Source organism: Erpetoichthys calabaricus, chromosome 4 (assembly GCF_900747795.2).
Source record: "Erpetoichthys calabaricus chromosome 4, fErpCal1.3, whole genome shotgun sequence".
Lineage (NCBI taxonomy): Eukaryota > Metazoa > Chordata > Cladistia > Polypteriformes > Polypteridae > Erpetoichthys > Erpetoichthys calabaricus.
In genome coordinates this window covers 53,787,263-53,809,711 of record NC_041397.2, presented here as the reverse complement: position 1 = coordinate 53,809,711, position 22,449 = coordinate 53,787,263, and the positions used below count along the sequence as shown (strand labels likewise).

The window sequence follows — 22,449 nt, the reverse complement described above, 5'->3', positions numbered from 1 at the left end:
CATCGAAAATCTATGGGATGATTTGAAGCAGGCTGCCCATGCTCGGCAGCCATCAAATTTAACTGAACTGGAGAGATTTTGTATGGAAGAATGGTCAAAAATACCTCCATCCAGAATCCAGACACTCATCAAAGGCTATAGGAGGCATCTAGAGGCTATTATATTTGCAAAAGGAGGCTCAACTAAGTATTGATGTAATATCTCTGTTGGGGTTCCAAAATTTATGCACCTGTCTAGTTTTGTTATGATGCATATTGCATATTTTCTGTTAATTCGATAAACTTAATGTCACTGCTGAAATACTACTGTTTCTATAAGGAATGTCATATATTAAAAGGAAGTTGCTACTTTGAAAGTTCAGCCAAAGATAAACAAAAATCCAAAGAATTAAGACGGGTTCCCAAACTTTTTCATATGACTGTAGATAGATAGATAGATAGATAGATAGATAGATAGATAGATAGATAGATAGATAGATAGATAGATAGATAGATAGATAGATAGATAGATAGATAGATAGATAGATAGATAGATAGATAGATAGATAGATAGATAGATAGATAGAACTCCCCAGGGGGGAAATTTGGCTTTTACAAAAGGTCGATAAATAAATACATAAATAGATAGATAAGTGAGTAAATAAATAAATATACACAAACACTTTGGTCTGAACACACACTAAAGGCATAGCTGCACTACAGAAAGTATAGACAAGAGCAACTAGGCTGATTCCAGGACTGTTATGTTTGAGCTGTAAGGAAAGAACAAGAAAGGCAAACTTTTTCAGTTTAAGCAAACATAGAATAAGAAATTAAATTACTGAAATGTTTAAATTACAGTGAATTCCTGCTTATTCTGTATTTTTTTAAACATTTATAATTTATTACATTGTGTAAAGACTTTGATTGTCAACACTGGTGTAAAAACATAAACAGTTCATTAATATGTCTTCTCTTTACTTTACCTGCAGTATTCTGGCTGGCAATCATCGCATCTATAAAAAAAAGACACACAATGTTAAAAAAAACATGTTTGGAAACACTGTAGCACATACTAACACATGTATCTTCCATACAACTACAGTATGACATTAATCAGTCTTCCATATAATGTTCACCCCAGGCTAAGAGGTATCCGCCACCAGCTTTCATATGTCATATCCATAATAACTCACAACTTCACACAAACTACTTGGAGATTTAGTAAACACTGACAGAACATAATGTGCTGATAATTATTGAGTATGCAATCCCACTTACAGTTGTCAGTGTCTTGAACTGAAATTCAGCATTTACACTAGTTGACTTAAGAAAAGAAGTATGAAAATGAATTGTTGGTTTTTGAAAGATCAATATAATTTTTTCATGCATTTATATACAAAAATGATAAAAAATGACAAGGTCAGTATATAATTAATTTGTAGATAATAACAACCACTTTCAGTTTTTCTGAATTACATTTGCAACTCAATTGTAAAATATAAGGGTCCTTCATTGTCAACATTTTACTAAATAAACATACACAAATAAGGCCTAATCTTGTACCGTGATGAGCTTTATGTTAATCACTGATTTTGCTTTTTAATAGTTATTTTTGTTTCTTTTTAATCCCAGATATTTTTCTCTAAAGCAAAGTTAAAATGTGAAGTTCAGAAAAATGTATCTATTTTTCAAGCTTATAATATACACTTCTGGAATTACTTAGTGTTGCTGTCTAACAGCCATAGAGTCTTACACTGTGGTACTCATATCTGCTCCATGCAAAAGGGTGCAAACTTAGAAAAATCTGAAACTTGTCTGAATGAAAATGATGTGCTAGATTTCTTGCCTGTCACAGCAGCCTTATATAAGGAGACTCACAAATGTGTCACTGAATTAACATCAATTTCATGTTTAAATAATGTTTTCTTTTATCTATTTTTTTCAGATAACATTTTTTGCTTACAAGAATGGTCTATTACTTTTCCTACATAAAGGCAAATCAATTACATTAGCCTTTTCTCTTTTTATATAATATCACATTGTGCAGTTATTTATTTAAAACTGTGATCACTGCATTTGTATTATAAATTACTCTTAAGATTAAAAGGGTGTTTGGGCATTAAACTTATAACTAAATGTCTGACAGGATGAAACAGGCTATGACTGTAAATACAGAGCTTAGAACTCTCTTTGCAAATGCAATTTCATTTATTGGTAAATTCTGCAATTCAGACAGTATCTGAATGGTTTATTTGCTACAAAGGACAAGTGGCTCTACTTACCTACAATGTACACTAAATTACTTAAATGGCATAAAACATGAATGAACATAATTACATTTGAAAAAGCACAGTTCATGCTTTTAGTGACAACACTCTTTTGTTATTTTCTTTTTTTTTCCTCATTACAACTTCCTGAATTTTGTTTATCTACATAAACATTTGATAGGCTATGCCATTCACTCCAACTTGTTAAGACATGCCATGTGTAATGATGAGTGAACCCCACTGAATTCGCTTTGCATCTAGTTCAATAAAAATGTGGAAATGTTCATGAATTTCAGCAAACTCTATGAAATGAATAGAAGTTAGGGAGAAGAATAAACTGAATGAGTTTTGAGTGGATTATAATTGTGCAATGGTCTGTCAAGTGTCCCTGAGGGCTATTCTGGCCAAAAATGTTACCTGACCTGTGAGGCTGCAGTGCTCAACCGTGCCTCCCTGAGATAAATTAGGTCACATATTGGGCTGCATTGCCACTTTCTAGAGCCATCTCTGTTACAGAGAAAAGACACTTCACACAGACAAAAGTCAGAGAAATGCTGGATCAGCTGTGGTCGCACACAACTTTTATATCTCACGGTAATAACTTTAATAAGTGATTGCTTGCGTAATGCAATAAGCTTAACCAATCTGAGATGCTGTCCTCATGCAACCTTGCTCATCTGCAACAGGACAGCTCTCTACAGCAACGCTTCTCAAATTATTCACTGCGATGCCCCTTTGACTGGTACAGATGTAGAGAGATAAAATAATTTAACACTAGAAGTGCCATGATCAACGTCAATTGGTGCTTTGTTTTTTAAATATTTATTTCATTAGTGCACACAACACCCTTCTGTCCTTCCTTGACTTTGCCTAAAATGCTGCACTTTAAGTGCCCAAGTTGTTGCAACTCTGAAATTCTATTTAGAAAACATGATTAATGATTTTTCTCTTTGTTTTTTCACACAGAAGAGCCACTATTACCACCACATGCAACACCTTTAAATGTTAATACCCAGGTGAAAATTGCTGCCTCTCTCCTCTGGTTCACAAAGCAATGATGGGGATGCGTGCAACATAGAGGGATACACATTTTTTAGGAAGGATAGATGGAACAGAAAAGGAGGTGGGGTTGCTGTTTATGTCAAACAGAATTTAAACACAAGTCCTCTTCAGTTGGGCGATGAGCCCCATCTTAGTGAGGACATGTGGCTTAGCCTGGAAAGCATTAGGGAAAGAGGCCTTATTTTAGGGGTGTGTTATAGACCACCCAATGCAGACAGTAATTTCAAAACACATTGTTTTAGTAATATTAAAAAGGTGAGTCTTCACACATTATACAGTTCACGGCAGCATGTTGTCATTATTACGATAACATGAAAAAAAGTTTCTGTTTTAGTTACGTGTTCAACATTTCTTGCCTTGCATTTCCTGTCATCCTACATTTACGCAGATCATTGTAGACATGGAACACACATGAAATGTATTTTTCCAAATAGCAATATATTATTTATCCTATACAATTCCAGACACCTAACTCCCAGATAAAGTGACTTCAACTCTGGGAATTTTGTGTCTGACTTGACTTCAGCTGCCTCAGCGGGGGATGGGACAGCAGACTGCTTGCTGTGCTGACTGACACATTTGCAAAACAAAGACGTTGATGAATATTTATGAATGCTTTATGAATATTTTCTTAGGCTTCAGGGATTCTAGTGTTAATTCCCTTTTACTTTACCTCCAACTTGACTGTTCTTTTACTACTAAAATATTGAAAGAATCTCTTAGGGTTGTCTTTTACCTTATCTGCTATGTTTCAGGCCAGTAAGCTTAACATGCATCATAGGAAAAGTAATGGAAGGAATTATTTAGGATAAGATTGAACAGTAAATGGCAAGCACTAGAGTTTTTCTGAACAATCAGTATGGGTTCAGAAGAGGGAGCTCATGTTTTACTAACATGCTGGAATTCTTTGAGGAAGCAACAAAAGCATATGATCAAAGTGTAGCTTATATTATTTATCTTGACTTTCAGAAAGTGATAAGGTGCCACTTGAGAGGTTGGGCATCAAACTAAAAGAAGTGGGAGTTCAGGATGATGTTTGTAGATGGCTGCAGAATTGGCTCACACACAGGAAGCAGAGGGTGATGGTGCGAGGAACCTTATCAGAACTGGCTGATGTTAAGAGTGGTGCTCCACAGGGGTCAGTGCTAGGGCTGCTGCTATTTTTAATATATATAAATGATTTAGATAGGAATATAAGTAACAAGCTGGTTAAGTTTGCAGATGATACAAAGCAACTTGGATTGGCAGATAATTTGGAATTCATTAAATCATTACAGAAGGACTTGGACAGCATACAGGCTTGGGCAGATTTATGGCAGATGAAATTTAATATCAATAAATGTAAAGTATTACACATTGGAAGTAAAATGTTAGGTTTGAATACACAATGGGAGATCTGAAAATCGAAAGTACACCTTATGAGAAGAATTTAGGAGTCATAGAGTCATAGACCCATTCCAGGGCTAGAGGGGATGAATTTAGAAGAAAAACTGAAAGAACTGAGCCTTTTCAGTTTAAGCAAAAGAAGATTAAGAGGTGACATGATTAAAGTGTTTAAAACATGAAGGGAATTACTACAGTGGGTTGAGACTGTTATTTTAAAATGAGTTCTCATCAAGAACACAGGGAAAACTGTAAAGGGTAAATTTCACACAATCTTTAGAAAGTTTTTCTTTACACCGATAAAAAATAGACTCTTGGAATAAGTTATCAAGTAGTGTGATAGACAGTAAGACTTTAGGGACTTTCAAAACCAGACTTGATGTTTTTTTAGAAGAATTAAGTGGGTAGGATTGGCAAGCTTTGTTTGGCTAAATGGCTTGTTCTCGTCCAGATTGTTATAATGTTCACACTTAACTGCATTTGCATATTCTTTTTACCTAAACATATTCTCTCCTACCACTGTTAGACATTATAGAATGTTTTATTCCTATATTTATATTGAAATGTTGACACATGCATTGAATTATATGCACACGCAATCAAAAGTTTGGCACTGGTAGCCAATGTTGAATCACATCTATGATTTAAAAGCAGATATGCAGTCATGCAAAGAAAACCTACTGTTTATTCTTGCATTTGCACACATTGCCATATCTGCCATTTCTGTGAAAACATTGCAAGTGAGCTGTTTTCTCTCGTGTTCTCTTTTCTGCATGCAAAAGTTATTTAAACTTTCTATACTGACAGCTTTGCTGGTATATCAGACATTTGGCACATTTTGTGCCGAACTGAAACGTGTTAAATAAGGACAAACACATCCCATTGGTGTCCCATCCAATATCAGCTGCTACAGCTCTGAGATAACCTTGCAAAGCATCATGGTGTGCTATGAAAAAATGCTTGCGTAAACTGACCACATGGCAAATTTTCAGGACAATATTCGGCAAACAAGTTCACCCGTGAACCCACCAAATCTACTGTGAAAAACACTTTGGCAGATGGTGGGGGTTGATTTGTTTTTGATCCTATTTGTTTTCGATCTATTTGTATGGAATGTTGTGTAATTTCAATAAAATCAATAAAATTAAAAAAAAATAAACACTTTGGCAGATTCGTTGATCAGCGCTAATCATGAGTTCTGTAAATGCTGGTGAAAGAATGTTGGTCCAAGCTAATATTTTTCTCTATTCTTCTATTAAATGTCTGTCTAAATGTTACAAAAGTTCTGAAAAATAGTATATCACTTTGTTTTGCTTTAGAAAAATGGCTTTCCTAAAATACTATTTAAGAAGCTTTAAATCCAGGCAAATCTAAGGTGCTCTTAATGAAAGTTCTTCACGAAACATGATATGGACCCTATAAACATTATGACAAAGCCAGAAGTTGAATAAAGAAGCTTTGTAGTATAGGAACCAGACCCGCACTCCTTCAATCTGTTAAAAGTTTTCACATTAAGTTGCATTCATTTTTCTAATATTTTATTGAATATCAAATTAAAAGAATAAACAGTTGTATTAAAAGTATTTCCAAAATTGAAAATTAATAAACTCCTAATGTAGGTAAAAGTCACTTTGGCTCATCTTTTGTGGGATCAATAATAACACCTCTTTAAGACAGGTAAAAATTTTACTAAAGATTTGTGACATGTGAAATATTAAAAACACAATATCACACACTTTCTTTGATATAGACCAGGATGTGCACTTATAAAATATCACGAAAACTATATCACTGAAAAAAAACCTCCAGAATTAGCTAATCTTTAGGGCAGTACTACATTTCCATAATGACTGTTAAAATATTGAACACTTTATTCTGTTTATCATTTTACCTAATTAGAATTATATTATAACTTCTTCAATATAGTTAAGTAAAGGTGGTGGGCATTGATGATTTAAAAACAATGACATTTAAGGAAGATAATTGTTATTGTTGGCAGTGATTTTACTGAAATTTCCATAGCAGATGCAATGTCTAATAGATCTCTTTTCTTTCTTACACAATAAAGAAGCATTTACTGAACGTCTAGATGCCCTAATGAACTGATGTAGCAAGACTGTTCCAGATTTAATTTTGCCTAGCCTAAATTTTTCTTCCAGATAAGAATTCTACAGTCCTTGGGTAGTGGGGCTCTTGATCAGAGATTCAAAGCACAGTTATAACTGCAATATTAAGGAATTTCAAAAGTTTTTACTTAATTAATTTCCCTGGACAATTCAAATACTGGGATGTTAAAGAGAAATAATAACCAAAACAGACCTAATATTCAATATGTACTATGTAATTCTTTAATGACCTCTCTATTACTCCAAAGAAAGATAGCTATGTTGCTTTGTACTGAAACTTGATCCATATGAAACATTCTGGTCAAAAGGAGGTGGCTCAGCTAAATAACCTGAGAACAGTGGGGTTGAAACAAAGTATAACCCAAGTACCAATGTGGCCTGAATGCTTCCCAAACCTCTCAGACATTAAGAAGATGTGTGCTCACAGGGTATATACTAGTTGTGTTGGACAACCCCAGGCTTATTGTCTCATGATTACATTTTTAAGCTTTACTGACTGACAATACATCCTGAAACAAGCCCAAGATATCTCAATTGAAAGGTTAGTTTTTTTTTGCCAGACCATAGTCATTTTAAAGCTGATATAATAGTTGGAACATAATAAGTTCTACAATTACGAAAGCAAAACTCACCATTTTTCAGTCATTCCTGCTAAACTCATAAAGCAGACACTAAGTTTTTGCTAGGGTCACTTTATATAACATTCTGTGTAAAGATTTCTACACTAATTCCCACTATTTATCTTTATCACAGCACTTTGTGCTGTGGCTAGTCTGATAAATTATTTATGGGATCTGACAATAATCTAGCATTATTTTCTTTGAAGGTTAATTGTTGCTTTTTGGTATTTCATATAGCATCTGAATTTACATGCTATCCTCATCTCTTGTGTGTTGCAGCCACCCCATGTTGATTTTCTTATCTGCTATAGCTATATGTAGGGAAGCACTGCATATACCATTTTTGGTACTAAGGAATTTGTATTATCCATCCATCCATCCATTATCCAACCCACTATATGCTAACTACAGGGTCACAGGGGTCTGCTGGAGCCAATCCCAGCCAACACTGGGCGCAAGGCAGGAAACAAACCCCGGGCAGGGCGCCAGCCGACCGCAGAATTTGTATTATGGAATGGCAAAATGATTCTACCTGAAGCATGCAACACTAATTCATAGCAAATTAATGGAATTCTATAACTTAGGTTTTACCCTCTACCTAGTCTCGATTGTGGCTATCCTCTCCTTTCCCGCTTCTCCTGCTTTTCCTGTAATTTTCTTGTGTTTTTTTTTTGGCCCACTCTAATCCAAATTGTATAGGCTCTCCCTGGGTCCCATTTTAACATTCACCTACCAGGTTTAAATAAACCAGTGTTTATTTGCTTTTCAACATAAGCAATCCCTGCAATCCCCATAATCTTAATTTACTTTTCCATGTTACTACTTTTCTTTTATTTACAATTATACACAGTGCTGAGAATATGTGGGACCTCTATTTTATCTGCTTTGCTCAACCATCCTCTCAGCTTCCTTTTACAACAAATAAAAAGCCTACTTTCTTCACACTACTGCATAAGGCAACATATAAACACCTTACCTTAACTTTATCTTTGGTCAGAAACTTCTCTGTTCCTCCACCACTCTTACCTAAAATGCCATCTTCAGTAATACCAGACATTGCTCCAGAAACACTAATTATCAACAAATAAACATCTTTTCTTAGCCTTTACCATACTACCCATAAATTCTATTTGAAAGTTTTACAACCTGAAACCTGCCACTTACATCCCTTAGGTGTCCATGGCTAATACCACAGCATATTTAGTCTCATGCTGCATACATAAGCTATGCAATTTTTTGGAAGTCCAACTTGTGACATCACACCCCCGCCCCCTATTTTATCCTGTTGACATGAATTTCCTGTCAGAATCTTGAAAAAGGTGCAAGGTCGCTTTTGAATTTTTTACTGAGTTCACACAAAAAGCAATTAGAGAAAAGTTATACTTTATTTTGTGAAAATAAAAATAAACCTAAATATTTTAAGTTCGGGCGGCATGGTGGCGCAGTGGTAGCGCTGCTGCCTCACAGTTAGGAGACCTGGGTTCGCTTCCCAGGTCCTCCCTACGTGGAGTTTGCATGTTCTCCCCGTGTCTGCGTGGGTTTCCTCCAGGCGCTCCGGTTTCCTCCCGCAGTCCAAAGACATGCAGGTTAGGTGGATTGGCGATTCTAAATTGGCCCTAGTGTGTGGGTGTGTTTGTGTGTGTCCTGCGGTGGGTTGGCACCCTGCCCGGGATTGGTTGCTGCCTTGTGCCCTGTGTTGGCTGGGATTGGCTCCAGCAGACCCCCATGACCCTGTGTTCGTATTCAGTGAGTTGGAAAATGGATGGATGGATATTTTAAATTCTGTTTGTCCTGTGGTGGACGGCCACTACCCTTGTCCGGCCGGGACACCTCTTCCTTGTATGGTCCGGGGGAACAAGCATGGACAGAGCATTACCTCCACCAGAACGGTAGATGGCAGCCCCCCCTGGGTGGCAGCAGTGCGTCAGACTCCCGCAGGGCTTCATGGGAGATGGAGTTGGATACAGCCCTGCTGGGATCTGGAGGTGCAACCAGGGGGCACTGCAGCTGTTCCTGAGCCCATGTGGGTGGTTCTTCCACCACACCCGGAAGTGCAGCCAGAAGACTTATATAAGGGGCCAGCAGAGAATACTGTACTCGGTGAGCCAGAGTCGGGAGGAGGGAAACAAAGCTTGCCAAGGAGGAGTAAAGGAGAATAAGTAAGAGAAGAAAGAAAAAGTATTATGTTTGCTTTGTGCTTGAGACTGTGTTGTGCCTATGGGAAACGAGGAAGGCGTTTTCCACGTGGTGAAGTAAAAACCTTGTGCTTTTTATCAGTGTGCCTCCTGCATTTGTTTATGTCGGGATAAGCGCTGGTATAGCGCCATTTGACTGGCAAGGATTTGTTTCAAATACTAAGCCGATATATGAACCTTCATGTAACTGCCCAAAAACACAGCCAAATGTGACAATTATCTTGTGTTTTATAAATATATGTAGTTCTGCATGTGCTGTGAAGTAATTCAAATTCAATTTTAAATCCTCATCCTAAGCCACCGAAGATTTGTGGTATGAACACTGGCCACTGTGTCACATTTTAACATATCTAAAGCAAATAACTGGATGAAAACTGACACTTCATTAATATATTTCAGTTACTGGACTACATGAAGCAAGTGAGCCCTGCAAAATAGCAGCGTACAGGTATGTTAGTTTCTTGCCTTATGCCCAGTGCTGCTGGGATAATAATAATGCAAGTATGTTTACTTCAATAAAGTAAGTATTGTGTTAATTAACACATTGCTTTAAAAAGATATCAGACCACATTTCTCTCAATGCATCATCCTTTCTGCTCAATTGATTGTGCTGCTGAGCTTATCACTGTATGTAAATTCTGTTCATCAACATAAATTTAGCAATTACTAAAATACACAGACAAACTATTTCTAGCTGGAGAAGGAATAATGTGATTGCCTGAGCATTTACCTCAGTAAATTGATCTTTGTGAACGCTTCCAGTGTTTTCAATCCGTGGCTTCTGGAAACTTTGCAGAGCTAACAGGGTGCAATGAATATGTGCAAACTGCGAAATCCTTAACTGTAGAGCCAGTCAAGTGTTTACATGGCCAAATAACCAAGTTAATCATACAGAAATCTATGGGCATTAGCCTGGTTTCTCAGAGACTAATATCTTAGTTTTTTTAACTGGAATAACATGGCATTTTAGAAACCAGGTTTCTGTGAATAACTGGGTTATTAATGCATATGTAAACTCACTCATTGTCTCATGCCTCACACGAGGTTAAGCTTCTCTGTCTAGGAAGTCTTGCTGTGAAACTCCTTCCTGCTTCACACTAAAAATCCCCTGAGCATGTGTGGCGGGCGGCCGGGTCCCATGTCCGGTTGGGACGCCCCTTCTACTTATGTTCCGGAGGAGCAACCATGGGCCCCTCAGTACCTCTCCCGGGACGCTTGGTGGCAGCCTCCCTAGCTGACGATGGTGCCTCAGTTTCCCGCAGGGCTCCATGGGAGATGGAGTTCTCCACAGCCCTGTTGGGATCTGGGGTGGCCACCAGGGGGTGCTGCATGGGACCCTGAGCTGGCCTGGACAACTATACAGCCCCACCCGGAAGTGCAATTAGAAACAGGTGATCAAGCACCTGGAGCACTTCCAGGTGGGCTATAAAAAGGGCCAGCAACCACCACTCAGGAGACAGAATTGGGAGGAAGAGGACGAGGTTGCCAAGGAGGAGTGGTGGCGCCAAATGGGAGCGTATTTGTGGTTTTGATTTGTGCTTACTAGGACTGTGTTGTGGCTGGGGGGTTCACGGGGAAGACGTGCCCTCCAGCTGAAGAAAATAAAGTCTTTGGTTGGATTTTACACATGCCTTTGTGTCAGTCTGTGCCATGTCGGGTGCTATACAGCGTCCTTATCACACATGTCATGAGTAACAACAGGGTATCAACATTTTATAAATTGTTACATATGACACTATCTGTACTTCTGGTCAAGATAGCATAAATTAAGCTCAAGAAGTCCATCTACTCAGTGCTTCAAATCTTGGATGTTTGCTGTCCTTTGATAATGTTCTTTTCTGCTCATTTTATTCTACTTTGTTCTTAGCCTTTTTCATTTACCCAACACAGATTTTTTATCTATCCCAAAGACACACAATGCAACTCTTAGTGTACCCCCTTTCACTCTGCTAAGTCCTGTTCTTTGTTTCTAAAACTATTCTTAGAATCTGCCCGTAAGATTCACATGCCTCACATGGATTCATGATTCACATGGAACTATTCAACTACTGCCTGAAAAACAAACTTTTTTTCTTGGTATTTTAGTTATTCTTCCTAGATGTCTTTCTTATCACAGGAATAATGAATCTTTACAGCACTTTCAGTGTTTTTAAACAGGTTCCTATTTTTCTTGGTTTTTTAGTTATTCTTCCTAAATGTCTTTCTTATCACAGGAATAATGAATCTTTACAGCATTTTAAACCTGCATTTGATGCTTTTAAATGTAGCAAAGACTGCACCCAAAAGTAAACTTACTAGCAAAAAAGGAGGTTTGGAAGCATAAAAGTCAATTTACCAATGTTAAAGCTCATTGTCTAGTATACACTTGTTCATAAATTTCTGTTTATAATATTATGTTATTTACTCATTTAACAATGAATATAATGTAGAAATTGAGAAACCCAAGAATGTACAGTAGAACTATAATAAAGTCAGATTGATGTGTCTCTGTTTGTGGGCTATTTTTCTCTCAGGTTGTTTAGTATAAAACTACAGAAGACTATATATTGGCAGCCATCTAATGTTCAACATCTGTAACAGTTTTACAACATCTGTGTGTGTTGACTGTGTTTTCAACATGGGTGTAACTGCTATCACACCCTTTTTTATAGTAGATTATATGATTTTTTTTTTCCCCAGAGAGGATGATGTAAAAATGAATGACCAGTAATGTGAAGTGTGTAGTAATAAAAATATCAATTTAGCTAAATACTGTAAAAATAAAATTGTCTAAGTAAAAATGTATATTAAGGTAATGACTGTGCTGTTCTTGTTTTGACTTACAAAAGTTATGTTATGAGTAAGTGCTTCTAAAAACACTGTCAGTTATTTCAGCCATTTACTGGTAGTCATTTTGGGTCAATATCGTGACACATAGATAAATGTCCGTTTCAAGATACATTACTTTACTAATGTTTTGACATCTGGAACTGATTTAGGTACAGGGTATAATAAACAATATTTGAAATGTATTAAAAACATGCACAAACTTTGAAATTTTGAAGTATCCTATGTCTATAAATTCAGTCATAGGGGTAGAACCTATCAAACCAGAAACAAGTGCAAGGAATACATCCAAGATAGGAAATAAGTTCATCACAGGGTGCACAAAATACAGCAACACAAAGAAATTACTGTAGGAAATCACTTCACCCTTATTTTATTTTTAAGAGATTAAATATTACAGGTGCTGGTCATAAAATTAGAATATCATGATAAAGTTGATTTATTTCAGTAATTCCATTCAAAAAGTGAAACTTGTATATTAGATTAATTCATTACACACAGACTGATGTATTTCAAATGTTTATTTCTTTTAATGTTGATGATTATAACTGACAACTAATGAAAGTCCCAAATTCAGTATCTCGGAAAATTAGAATATCAATTAAGACCAATGCAAAAAATGGATTTTTAGAAATGTTGGCCAACTGAAAGGTATGAACATGAAAAGTATGAGCATGTACAGCACTCAATATTTAGTTGGGGCTCCTTTGGCCTGGATTACTGCAGCAATGCGGCGTGGCATGGAGTCGATCAGTCTGTGGCACTGCTCAGGTGTTATGAGAGCCCATGTTGCTCTGATAGTGGGCTTCAGCTCTTCTGAATTGTTGGGTCTGGCGTATTGCATCTTCCTCTTCACAATACCCCATACATTTTCTATGGGGTTAAGGTCAGGCGAGCTTGCTGGCCATAATCATCAACATTAAAAGAAATAAACATTTGAAATACATCAGTCTGTGTGTAATGAATGAATCTAATATACAAGTTTCACTTTTTGAATGGAATTACTGAAATAAATCAACTTTGTCACGATATTCTAATTTTATGACCAGCACCTGTATGCGCTGAATTAGTCCTTTAGGTAACATGAGCATTATAGTTCAAAGTATTATAAAATCAAGAAAAAAATAATTAACTAAATGAATTACATTATATAGAAAGAAATAAGCAAAAGTAATGATGCACAGTAAAATTAACATGACAGTATGAGTATTTTGAGGTGGTTAGATACTCTTTTTTGTAACACTACAATTAAAAAACATTTCCATCTATTTGAAAATAAATTCAGATTTCAGCGACTTCTTGCTAATACTTAATAAAAACAACAGCTTCATAACATTAGAAAAAAGTTTCCAAATTCTGTCCTTAAAATGAAACAATCTTAATGAATGTCCCTCCTGTATAGTGTTTTCACTTATAAACTGTGTGAATAATCATCCACTCCAAGAAGGTATTAAATAAAATAAAAAAAAATACATTTTTACATATGTTTCAGTCATTGTTGTAATGACTTGGTTAACTATATATGTACGATGAACAGAGTAAAAGGGTTTCAATACAAATGGCTTGTATGGTAAAATGAAGGTTTCTATTTGTCTTGAAGTCTATTATGGCATTAATAGATTTCTCTTAAAGTACATGTGATTAAGACCCTAGAGCAGAGCTTTGTTCATAGTATTTACTTGCTGTATACTTTTCAGAACATAAATAAGTGAAAAAGTAATATTTATAAACATGTAACCTCCTATCTGGAAAGATAAGTTTCTACAGAAGATGATAACCTATTTGAACATTACACTGCCAGATGGGCAAACGGTGTGCAATGACTATCATTGCTATTTAGTCCATCCAAAGAATTAGCGATGCCTTTAGATATGATAAGGTAAAAGAATACATCTTACCTTTTTGAATACCGCAGATCAAAAGTATGCAAATAATGCTAATATAATGAAATACATTCCTTCCATTTAAAGTCCCGGTAAAAATTACAGGAGATGCCATCCTGCAAAACAAACAAGGCATAGTGTCAATCTTTAAATTGCTATTTATTTGTTTCATTCAATTTAATAATAAAACAATTTATTAATATTACACCTCAACCTATAATTTGAGTTTGCATTAAATGAGTACAGTAAGAAAAATGTGCACAAGGACTAACATTCACCCATCCATATAGTTTGCAGCCCTGGCACTCCCCATTAGCTGAACATAAGGATATACAGTGCTTTACAATCAGATTCAGACTTCCTTTTTGTAATTAAAATAATGTAAACTTTAATTCAGTAAATTGTAACCAAACCCAATAATGTAATACAGACCGAATGCCACTAACAATCTAATCTAAGGGGTACTAATTACGCACATATAAATTTTTTTCAGGTTATCATTAGTAGAGCAGAAAGGTTACAATCCATGGGAATAAGCTACAGTAATCGTTGTACCCCATACTTTAAATGACTGCAGACAAGTGACTCTGGCATCACTGGTTATGAAGTCATTTAAAAAAACTTACAGTAGGAAGCAGATGGCGAAAATTTATGTTTTATTGATACATGTAAGCATCCCTAACAGTCTAATAAAGAGACAAACAACACTATCGACACTTTGTTTCATCTTTTGTATAGCCATTTGGAGGGCATCAAGTCTACTACATGGCTGCTGTTTGTAGATTTCTCATTCAATTTAAATGTCATCTAGCTCCACCTCCTTGCAGGGAGGCTTATTAAAGATTTTCATTTGGACTTTAATTTGGTAGGCTGATTATTGTTTTTAACAGACAGGATTCAAAGAGTGAAAGTAAATTGTTATCCATCCATCCATTTTCCAACCCGCTGAATCCAAACACAGGGTCACGGGGGTCTGCTGGAGCCAATCCCAGCCAACACAGGGCAGGAACCAACCCCCGGGCAGGGTGCCAACCCACCGCAGGACAGTAAATTGTAATTTGTTTGTCATTCTGTCCTCATCCACAGGGTGCCAGCACTAGTGTGTACTTTCATATCTTTTGCACATTCTATGCACTAATGGCTGTCACAACAAATTTGAATTTTGAGTCATTCTGGTAATAACTTGGTGATTAGAAGCCTATTTAATGAGAATGAAATATGTTATGGTCTAGTGGTAGATGATTTTGCTAACAGCTGTGCTGTGATGAGTCTTTTCTACAACTAAACATCACAAAACATCACAAAAATGAAGGGTCTAATAATTGATTTTAGAAGAAACACTATAAGAAACAATCAAATAACAGGCAAGGGTGACTAATGAAAGTTATAAATATCTTGAGACAGTCATAGACTCAACTGACCTTTAATCCAAGTACAAAAGCAGTCTGCAAAATGGAACCATAGCACCTTTATTGTCAAAGGAAGTGGAGTCTTTTTAGTGTGAATTCTAACATTATGTTAGTTTTTTTTTAATCCTGTATCGAGTCTGTCCTTAACTTGTATTCTGCTGTCTTGGTTTGGATGTCTTAATGTTAGCAACAAAATAAGATAAATCAAATTGCACAACCTGCGGTGGGTTGGCACCCTGCCCGGGATTGTTTCCTGCCTTGTGCCCTGTGTTGGCTGGAATTGGCTCCAGCAGACCCCCGTGACCCTGTGTTCGGATTCAGCGGGTTGGGAAATGGATGGATGGATGGAAATTGCACAACAGAACTCACTTACTACATTTACAATTCCAGTTGTTGCCATCAGGTCACAGATTTAATATTCTGATGATAAAAAGCAACCGGATAAAATACTTCTTCCTCCCACCTGCTGTTAATCTTCTAATTATGTTTTTCACAGACTTAAATTATGGGCTAATTACTTAACATTCGTGGCTATCATTATTCAAGTCTTAATATTGGTTTAATTTTTTAATGCAATGAACTAATGTTATATGCTCACCACAACATTTTATTTATTTTTAGAAAGTTTATGGTTGATATCTGAGCTCTTGCTGTGCTTTAATGTGATGGCTTGGTTTCTCTATAAAAATCTGCTGCCAAACAACATTTATGTCTTGAGTCAAACAACTTAAATTAATTTTATTTGAAGAACTCTCCCTCCACCGAATGCAGTAGATAGTGAGGAATCCTTTGATAGCTAATAACTGTAACAAAGCCAGTCCAGTACACCTTTGTGCTCACAACAATCCTCCTGAAAACAAAACTATCTGACAGACTTTTAGATTTTTAATTTACTCAATTCAAGTAACTTCTCTTCTTGAAGTCGCTTTCATTTATAAGCTATAAAGGCATTATATGCCTTCTCTTTATTCTGTAGTGGTTTTAATTTCTACATCTATATATAAATCTACATCTACATCCATTCTACATTTATATATATAAATAGAAAGTCAGTATGTGTGTCTGTTCCTTATACAAGCCTAAACCTTTGCACAGTTACTCTCTAGGCCCTTATAGACAAGACAGGCTATCATGAAACTTGGACACAATCCTCCCATGATTTCATCCTCTTGATACATGAAAAATGTAGGCATTGTATTGGGGGTCAGTACTTATTTTTGCTTTTTGAAAATTGACCACTATTTCATTAGTACTAGGGTGTTGTACCATGTTAGCCATTATGAATATAGTGAAAAGTCAAGCAAAATGACACCTTTTATTGGCTAACTTAAAAGATTACAATCTGCATAATAATGTTTCTAAAGGTTTCCTTGAGTACTGATTGTTAACATATGGATGTAGGTGTCATTCAGGTCATTGATGTTTCTGTCTTCGACGCTTCTGGGCACTTCAGCCCACTTCACATGACGCTAAAAGCTTTGGGACACTCGGTGATGGGGGTATATAAGCCAGCTCCTCCTACCAGATCCCAGTTCAGTTTACTTCAGAGTTCATAGCTCATCAAGCGATACCCCACTGGGAACTGCAAGTCTGCGATCTTCAGGCCTCATCGAATATGCAACTGTTATTCACAACAACTGTGTTTCGAAGTTGAAAATGTTTTAGTTTAGTTTAATTTTGAGGCAGTTTGTATTTGTTGGTAGTAACTTCAGATTGACTTAAAATAAAATTTTAAAGTTCTGTCAATTTTTTCCAGAATAAAAGTATCATCTTTAAATCATATTCTTGAGTTTGCCATTTCCAGGCACCTGTCACTTGATGAGCTATGAACTCTAATGTAAACATACCGTCATCTGACATTTAAGAGTTACTTTTCCAGACTACAAAATTGAAGTGCTAATAATTTCTAAAATTACACTGAAAAAGCAAAACTCTATTGGAGAAATTAATCCAAAATCCAAGAAAAAGAAATTTGTACTAGCAGCTATTACACCACAACAGCATGAAGCCCAACTTGAGCAAAGTCAAATAAGAACAAAAACAACTCAGCAGCATGAAGCCTAACTTGAAATCAATTGTATACGACATGCCAAATCAAGGAAAACTTTTATGCGACATTTAATTGTAATCAAATTACAATTACCAAACTCATCTGATAGTGTGTATTTTATCCAGTTGAGCTCCTAAATTCTTTGAAAGCAGCTGGAATGGCACCACACAGCCAGGTTAATTTTAAAAACTGGATCACCAATAATGCTACTGCGTAATGTTAACTCACCGAAAATACACAATGAAATGGGAAGGAATTCATGTCAGACATGGTAGAGACGACAATTTTAACTGACAATGATAAAGGTTCTGTTCATTCTATGAATTCCTGCAATACACACTGACATGCCTTTCAGTTTTAGGCAACTCCAATATCCAGGGTCTTGCATTTCCTATGACTATAAATAAGACTCGAAGACAGTAGCTCAGGGTAGCAGGCATTAACTTAGAAAGTCCATGGTTTTCCCATGTTGCTTCCTCCAGAGTGGGCATGTCAAAACATTTTACAGTAAAAAACAAAAATATTGTATATTGCAAAGCATTAGATTAATTAATTAGCCATATTCCAATAATACATGTATGTTATTAGTATATAAGATCAAAATTATACACTATATGAATTTGTAAATTAAGTATCACTGATTGAATTTGATTTTGTTATTGTTATTTTTTTATTGGTTTTGTAGTGGTTTTAATTAATAGGGACATGCACAAAATGTAGACACTGTATTGATTCTGTACTGTTTTCATTTTTTTTATTCCCTTTTTTACAAGTTAAGACTTTTTGAAGTACTGGCATGAGACTTGCCAGTTGAGAGCAGCTTACTAATTAAGGCAGAACCAGGTATGGGACAAACACACTATAGTGTCCTCAGAAATTCAGACCTAATCTGATACAATCCCAGCTCTCCATGGCTGGGAAGCTGCTATGGGTCTGCAGTGTGCGGTGCTGACACATCTGTACCTGTTCAAAGTCTGTAATGGAAAAAGTGGCTTAAAAATGGATGGATGGGTATGCCATCAGCTCTGTTATGAGACATGCATGAAATTATAAAAATAAGTTAAAAATGTTTTTGTAAGTAATTCTGTTTCTCCAGTTTTTAAAAGTTTTTATATTACTTCTGTTATATTCACATTTTCATATAGTGGTTAGCATTACAGCCTCACATCTCCAAGAATTTCATCAAAAGTTCAGCCTAGTCATTCTTTGTACAGAGTTAGTATATACATATCACATTTGAACTGACTTTAACTAGTAAATGTGTGTTAAAACATATAATTATTTTAAATTCAGTAATGACCCCTGATATCTTACACATTACAGCATCCCAGTTAAATCTGTCAGCATCCTTTCAGCTGAAGTTCTAGGTACTACAGGTGTAGACACCTTACTGTTTTTAGAATGATTTTAAAATGGCTTTAGTTTTCTTTTTTTCTCAATCTCTAAAATTAAATAGAGCCTACATTTATAGTGTGTTTTGTATTGGTCTGTGTCTAAAATAGCAACTGTAACATTAAAAAAAAATAGCTGGCAGACAGACTCATTATGAAATAATGGAAAATGCACTCTAATCCTAGTCTCTGGTAGCCATACTAGAAGCATTACCTCCCCCTTATGACTAATAACTTCAAGAATGTTTCAACAAAGACAGTATACAGCAGCTAAAATAGTGATATTTATTTTTACTGTTAAATTTTTATTCTTAACAGGTACACTTATGAATTTAAACACATTTTTTTTGTAAACTGCCTTGAGCAAAGGTATTTGTGAAATAAATTATTTATATAGTAGACACACTTTGATAATAATGAAAACAATAATATGTAGGACACTGTTGATTGTCCATGTCCATTCATCAGTTTGGAAGATCTGAGCCGATCCTAGATGTAATCCCACTCTCACCTTGAACCAGGCTGTCATTCCTACTGCACACCTCACTGTAGTCACACTGTCTTCATACATATCCTGCACCACCCTCACATAAATTTTCTGTTACTTCCTCATACAGCATCATAACTCCTCTCTTGGCAATCTGTCATACGCATTAGATGTATGACATGTTATTAGAATTAATACTTTGAATTGAGATTTAATAGGTTCTCACTAAACCTGAATGTAATATTTTCATATTAAAAGATTACATTCCGATGCAGTTGAGAACTAAGGTAACCACAAAGTGAATTTTAACCTTTAAAGCAGCATTTCCCAACCTTTTCTATGCCCCATACCCCTTATCGATATTTGATTTATGTTCACACACCCAACAAAAGTAATATCACATTAGAAAAATTTCTAATTTTTAAAACCACAAATTGAACCACATACATTACTGTGTGTGAGAAATTCAACAAAAAATAAGCTTTTAACTCTCTGCCTAAAATTTAAATATACTGTAAATAGAGCAATTTACCTTTATACAGTACATCTCTGTGATCTTGTAACTGTGTCCCCTGTGAATCTTAGGCACTTGATTGACAATCCAGGGGCATCAAGTGCCACAAGAAATCAGCGATCAGTGATGAAGGGGTTTGGGGAATTAGAGACCCCTGTGAAGCAACAGGTGCTGGTACTTCGCTAAGCAATGAAACACAGTCGACAAGCTTTGTCCCCCAATAACACCTGAACTGCAATTCAAAAATGGCTGCATCAACCCTTAAAAAGGGCTGAGTGTAAGCAGCAGGTGTTGCATCCAATTCAGTCCCCCTTGTAAGCAGCAAAAAATGTGAATCAAACCTCGAGATCATTGACGTTACATGATCAGGGATTACACAGATATAAATTCTACACCCATCATTGTGAGGTCCAAATTCCATATAATTCTCATAAAAAAAAGATGTTTGACTTTACAAATGCTCCGTCGACAGCAAGGAACCCATGAGAACGAGCATTTCTGCAGTTCATTCAAAGTCTTTTCATATCATAGAACAGGAGCACTAACTTAAAAGTGGCCTACAAATGACTGCAAGAGACAGACTGTACCATAATAAAATCAGACAACACACCTCACTCAATTTAGGTGAATTGTGAAGCAGGCTTCCTCTTTGTCGAACCCTCTGAAATGTCATCTCGCACCCCAGGATGGGAACAACACTTTAAAGTATTGTTCAGAGTTTCCCATTAGATGCTAAATATTAAATTGGAGGCAATTGAATTCAGTGACACAGACATTTAAAACAGGGCTATTAAAGACTTTTCTCTGACACATAAAATAAAAGTTTGACATGCCCAAGTCTAAATTACTATCTTCAGGTAAGAAAACGTCTTTTGTGACTGCATTGGTAGGTTTGTCTTTAATTTACAGCAGGTTTTTCAACTTTGTTCTTAAGGAGCTGAACTAAATCTGCCTAAGGGAATGACTTGAAGTGAATGGAATGTTTACGTCTTGCGTAAGCACAGGCCAAATTTATACATTTTGTATTTTGTTTTTTGCCCATGCTAACATGGAATGCACTCGGGTCCCAATACTGGTGGTTCATAAGGTGGTGGGTACAGCAATGAGCTGTATCAGTGCACGCTCACAACCTCTCTCTCTCTAATGCTATTTTAATGTCAAATAAGAAGAGGAAACATTCTATAGGTGTACACCCATTCATTTCCCAATTACACTTGGTCCACAGCTGCGTAAAATAAGATCCTGTAACTGTATTTTTTTGCATTTTTGTAGACCTTGTAATTTCAATTAAATCCATCCATCCATCCATTTTCCAACCCGCGGAATCCGAACACAGGGTCACGGGGGTCTGCTGGAGCCAATCCCAGCCAACACAGGGCACAAGGCAGGAACCAATCCTGGGCAGGGTGCCAACCCACCGCAGGACACACACAAACACACCCACACACTAGGGCCAATTTAGAATCGCCAATCCACCTAACCTGCATGTCTTTGGACTGTGGGAGGAAACCGGAGCGCCCGGAGGAAACCCACGCAGACACGGGGAGAACATGCAAACTCCACGCAGGGAGGAGCCGGGAAGTGAACCCGGGTCCCCAGGTCTCCCAACTGCGAGGCAGCAGCGCTACCCACTGCGCCACCATGCCGCCCTCAATTAAATCTTATACATTTTAATTTTTGCTTCCTGTTTAATAATCTGCATGGAGTGAAAGTATTAAAGCGTATAGGAAAGTTCTCTACAAAAGCACAACTCTAATTAGTATTACAGACTATATTAATAACTCAGTTTTATTAAGAACACTGCATAACCTAACAGATAATAAATCAAAACTGATGTATATAATATACATTATTATTAGCAGAAATGAGTTTATGAATTTCTTTAATAATAAACTCCATAAAATCTGCTTCTGGATCTAGTAACATTGTATCATATAATGTCACTTTGTGCAATTTCCAAAGTGGCCACCAGGGGGTGCACCAGCTCCCCAAACCCTACACAGTCAGACACCAGGCACAAGCCCATCAGTACACACGTTTTAGAGGAAAGGAAAGGAGATATGTTTGAGTTCCAAAATCAAACGTACTATCTGTCATTAGGCTCAGTTCACTTGAAGTGAAAAATTAACTTTTGCTAGTTGCACAAACAATGTTGGATAATTGTTGCATTTTTATTAAATGTTAATGTGGCTAATTCATTCAAAGTACCCACTGTTTAATTTTTGTTAAAGAAATTTTTGTTAAAGTGTCCATGA

General features: G+C 36.3%; 1 protein-coding gene across 1 annotated transcript in view; it reads right to left on the bottom strand.

Annotated features, from left to right (window-relative positions):
- The window catches only part of adgrg2a (adhesion G protein-coupled receptor G2a), a 182,640-nt gene that overhangs the window by 145,720 nt on the left and 14,471 nt on the right, over window positions 1-22,449 (bottom strand). Inside the window, exons 2-3 of the mRNA XM_051926903.1 lie at window positions 14,359-14,459; window positions 965-994 (exon numbers count right to left, since the gene is read on the bottom strand). Coding sequence (XP_051782863.1) covers window positions 965-994; window positions 14,359-14,458 — 130 coding nt within the window. The 5' untranslated portion in view covers window position 14,459. The remainder of the gene's footprint in view (window positions 1-964; window positions 995-14,358; window positions 14,460-22,449) is intronic.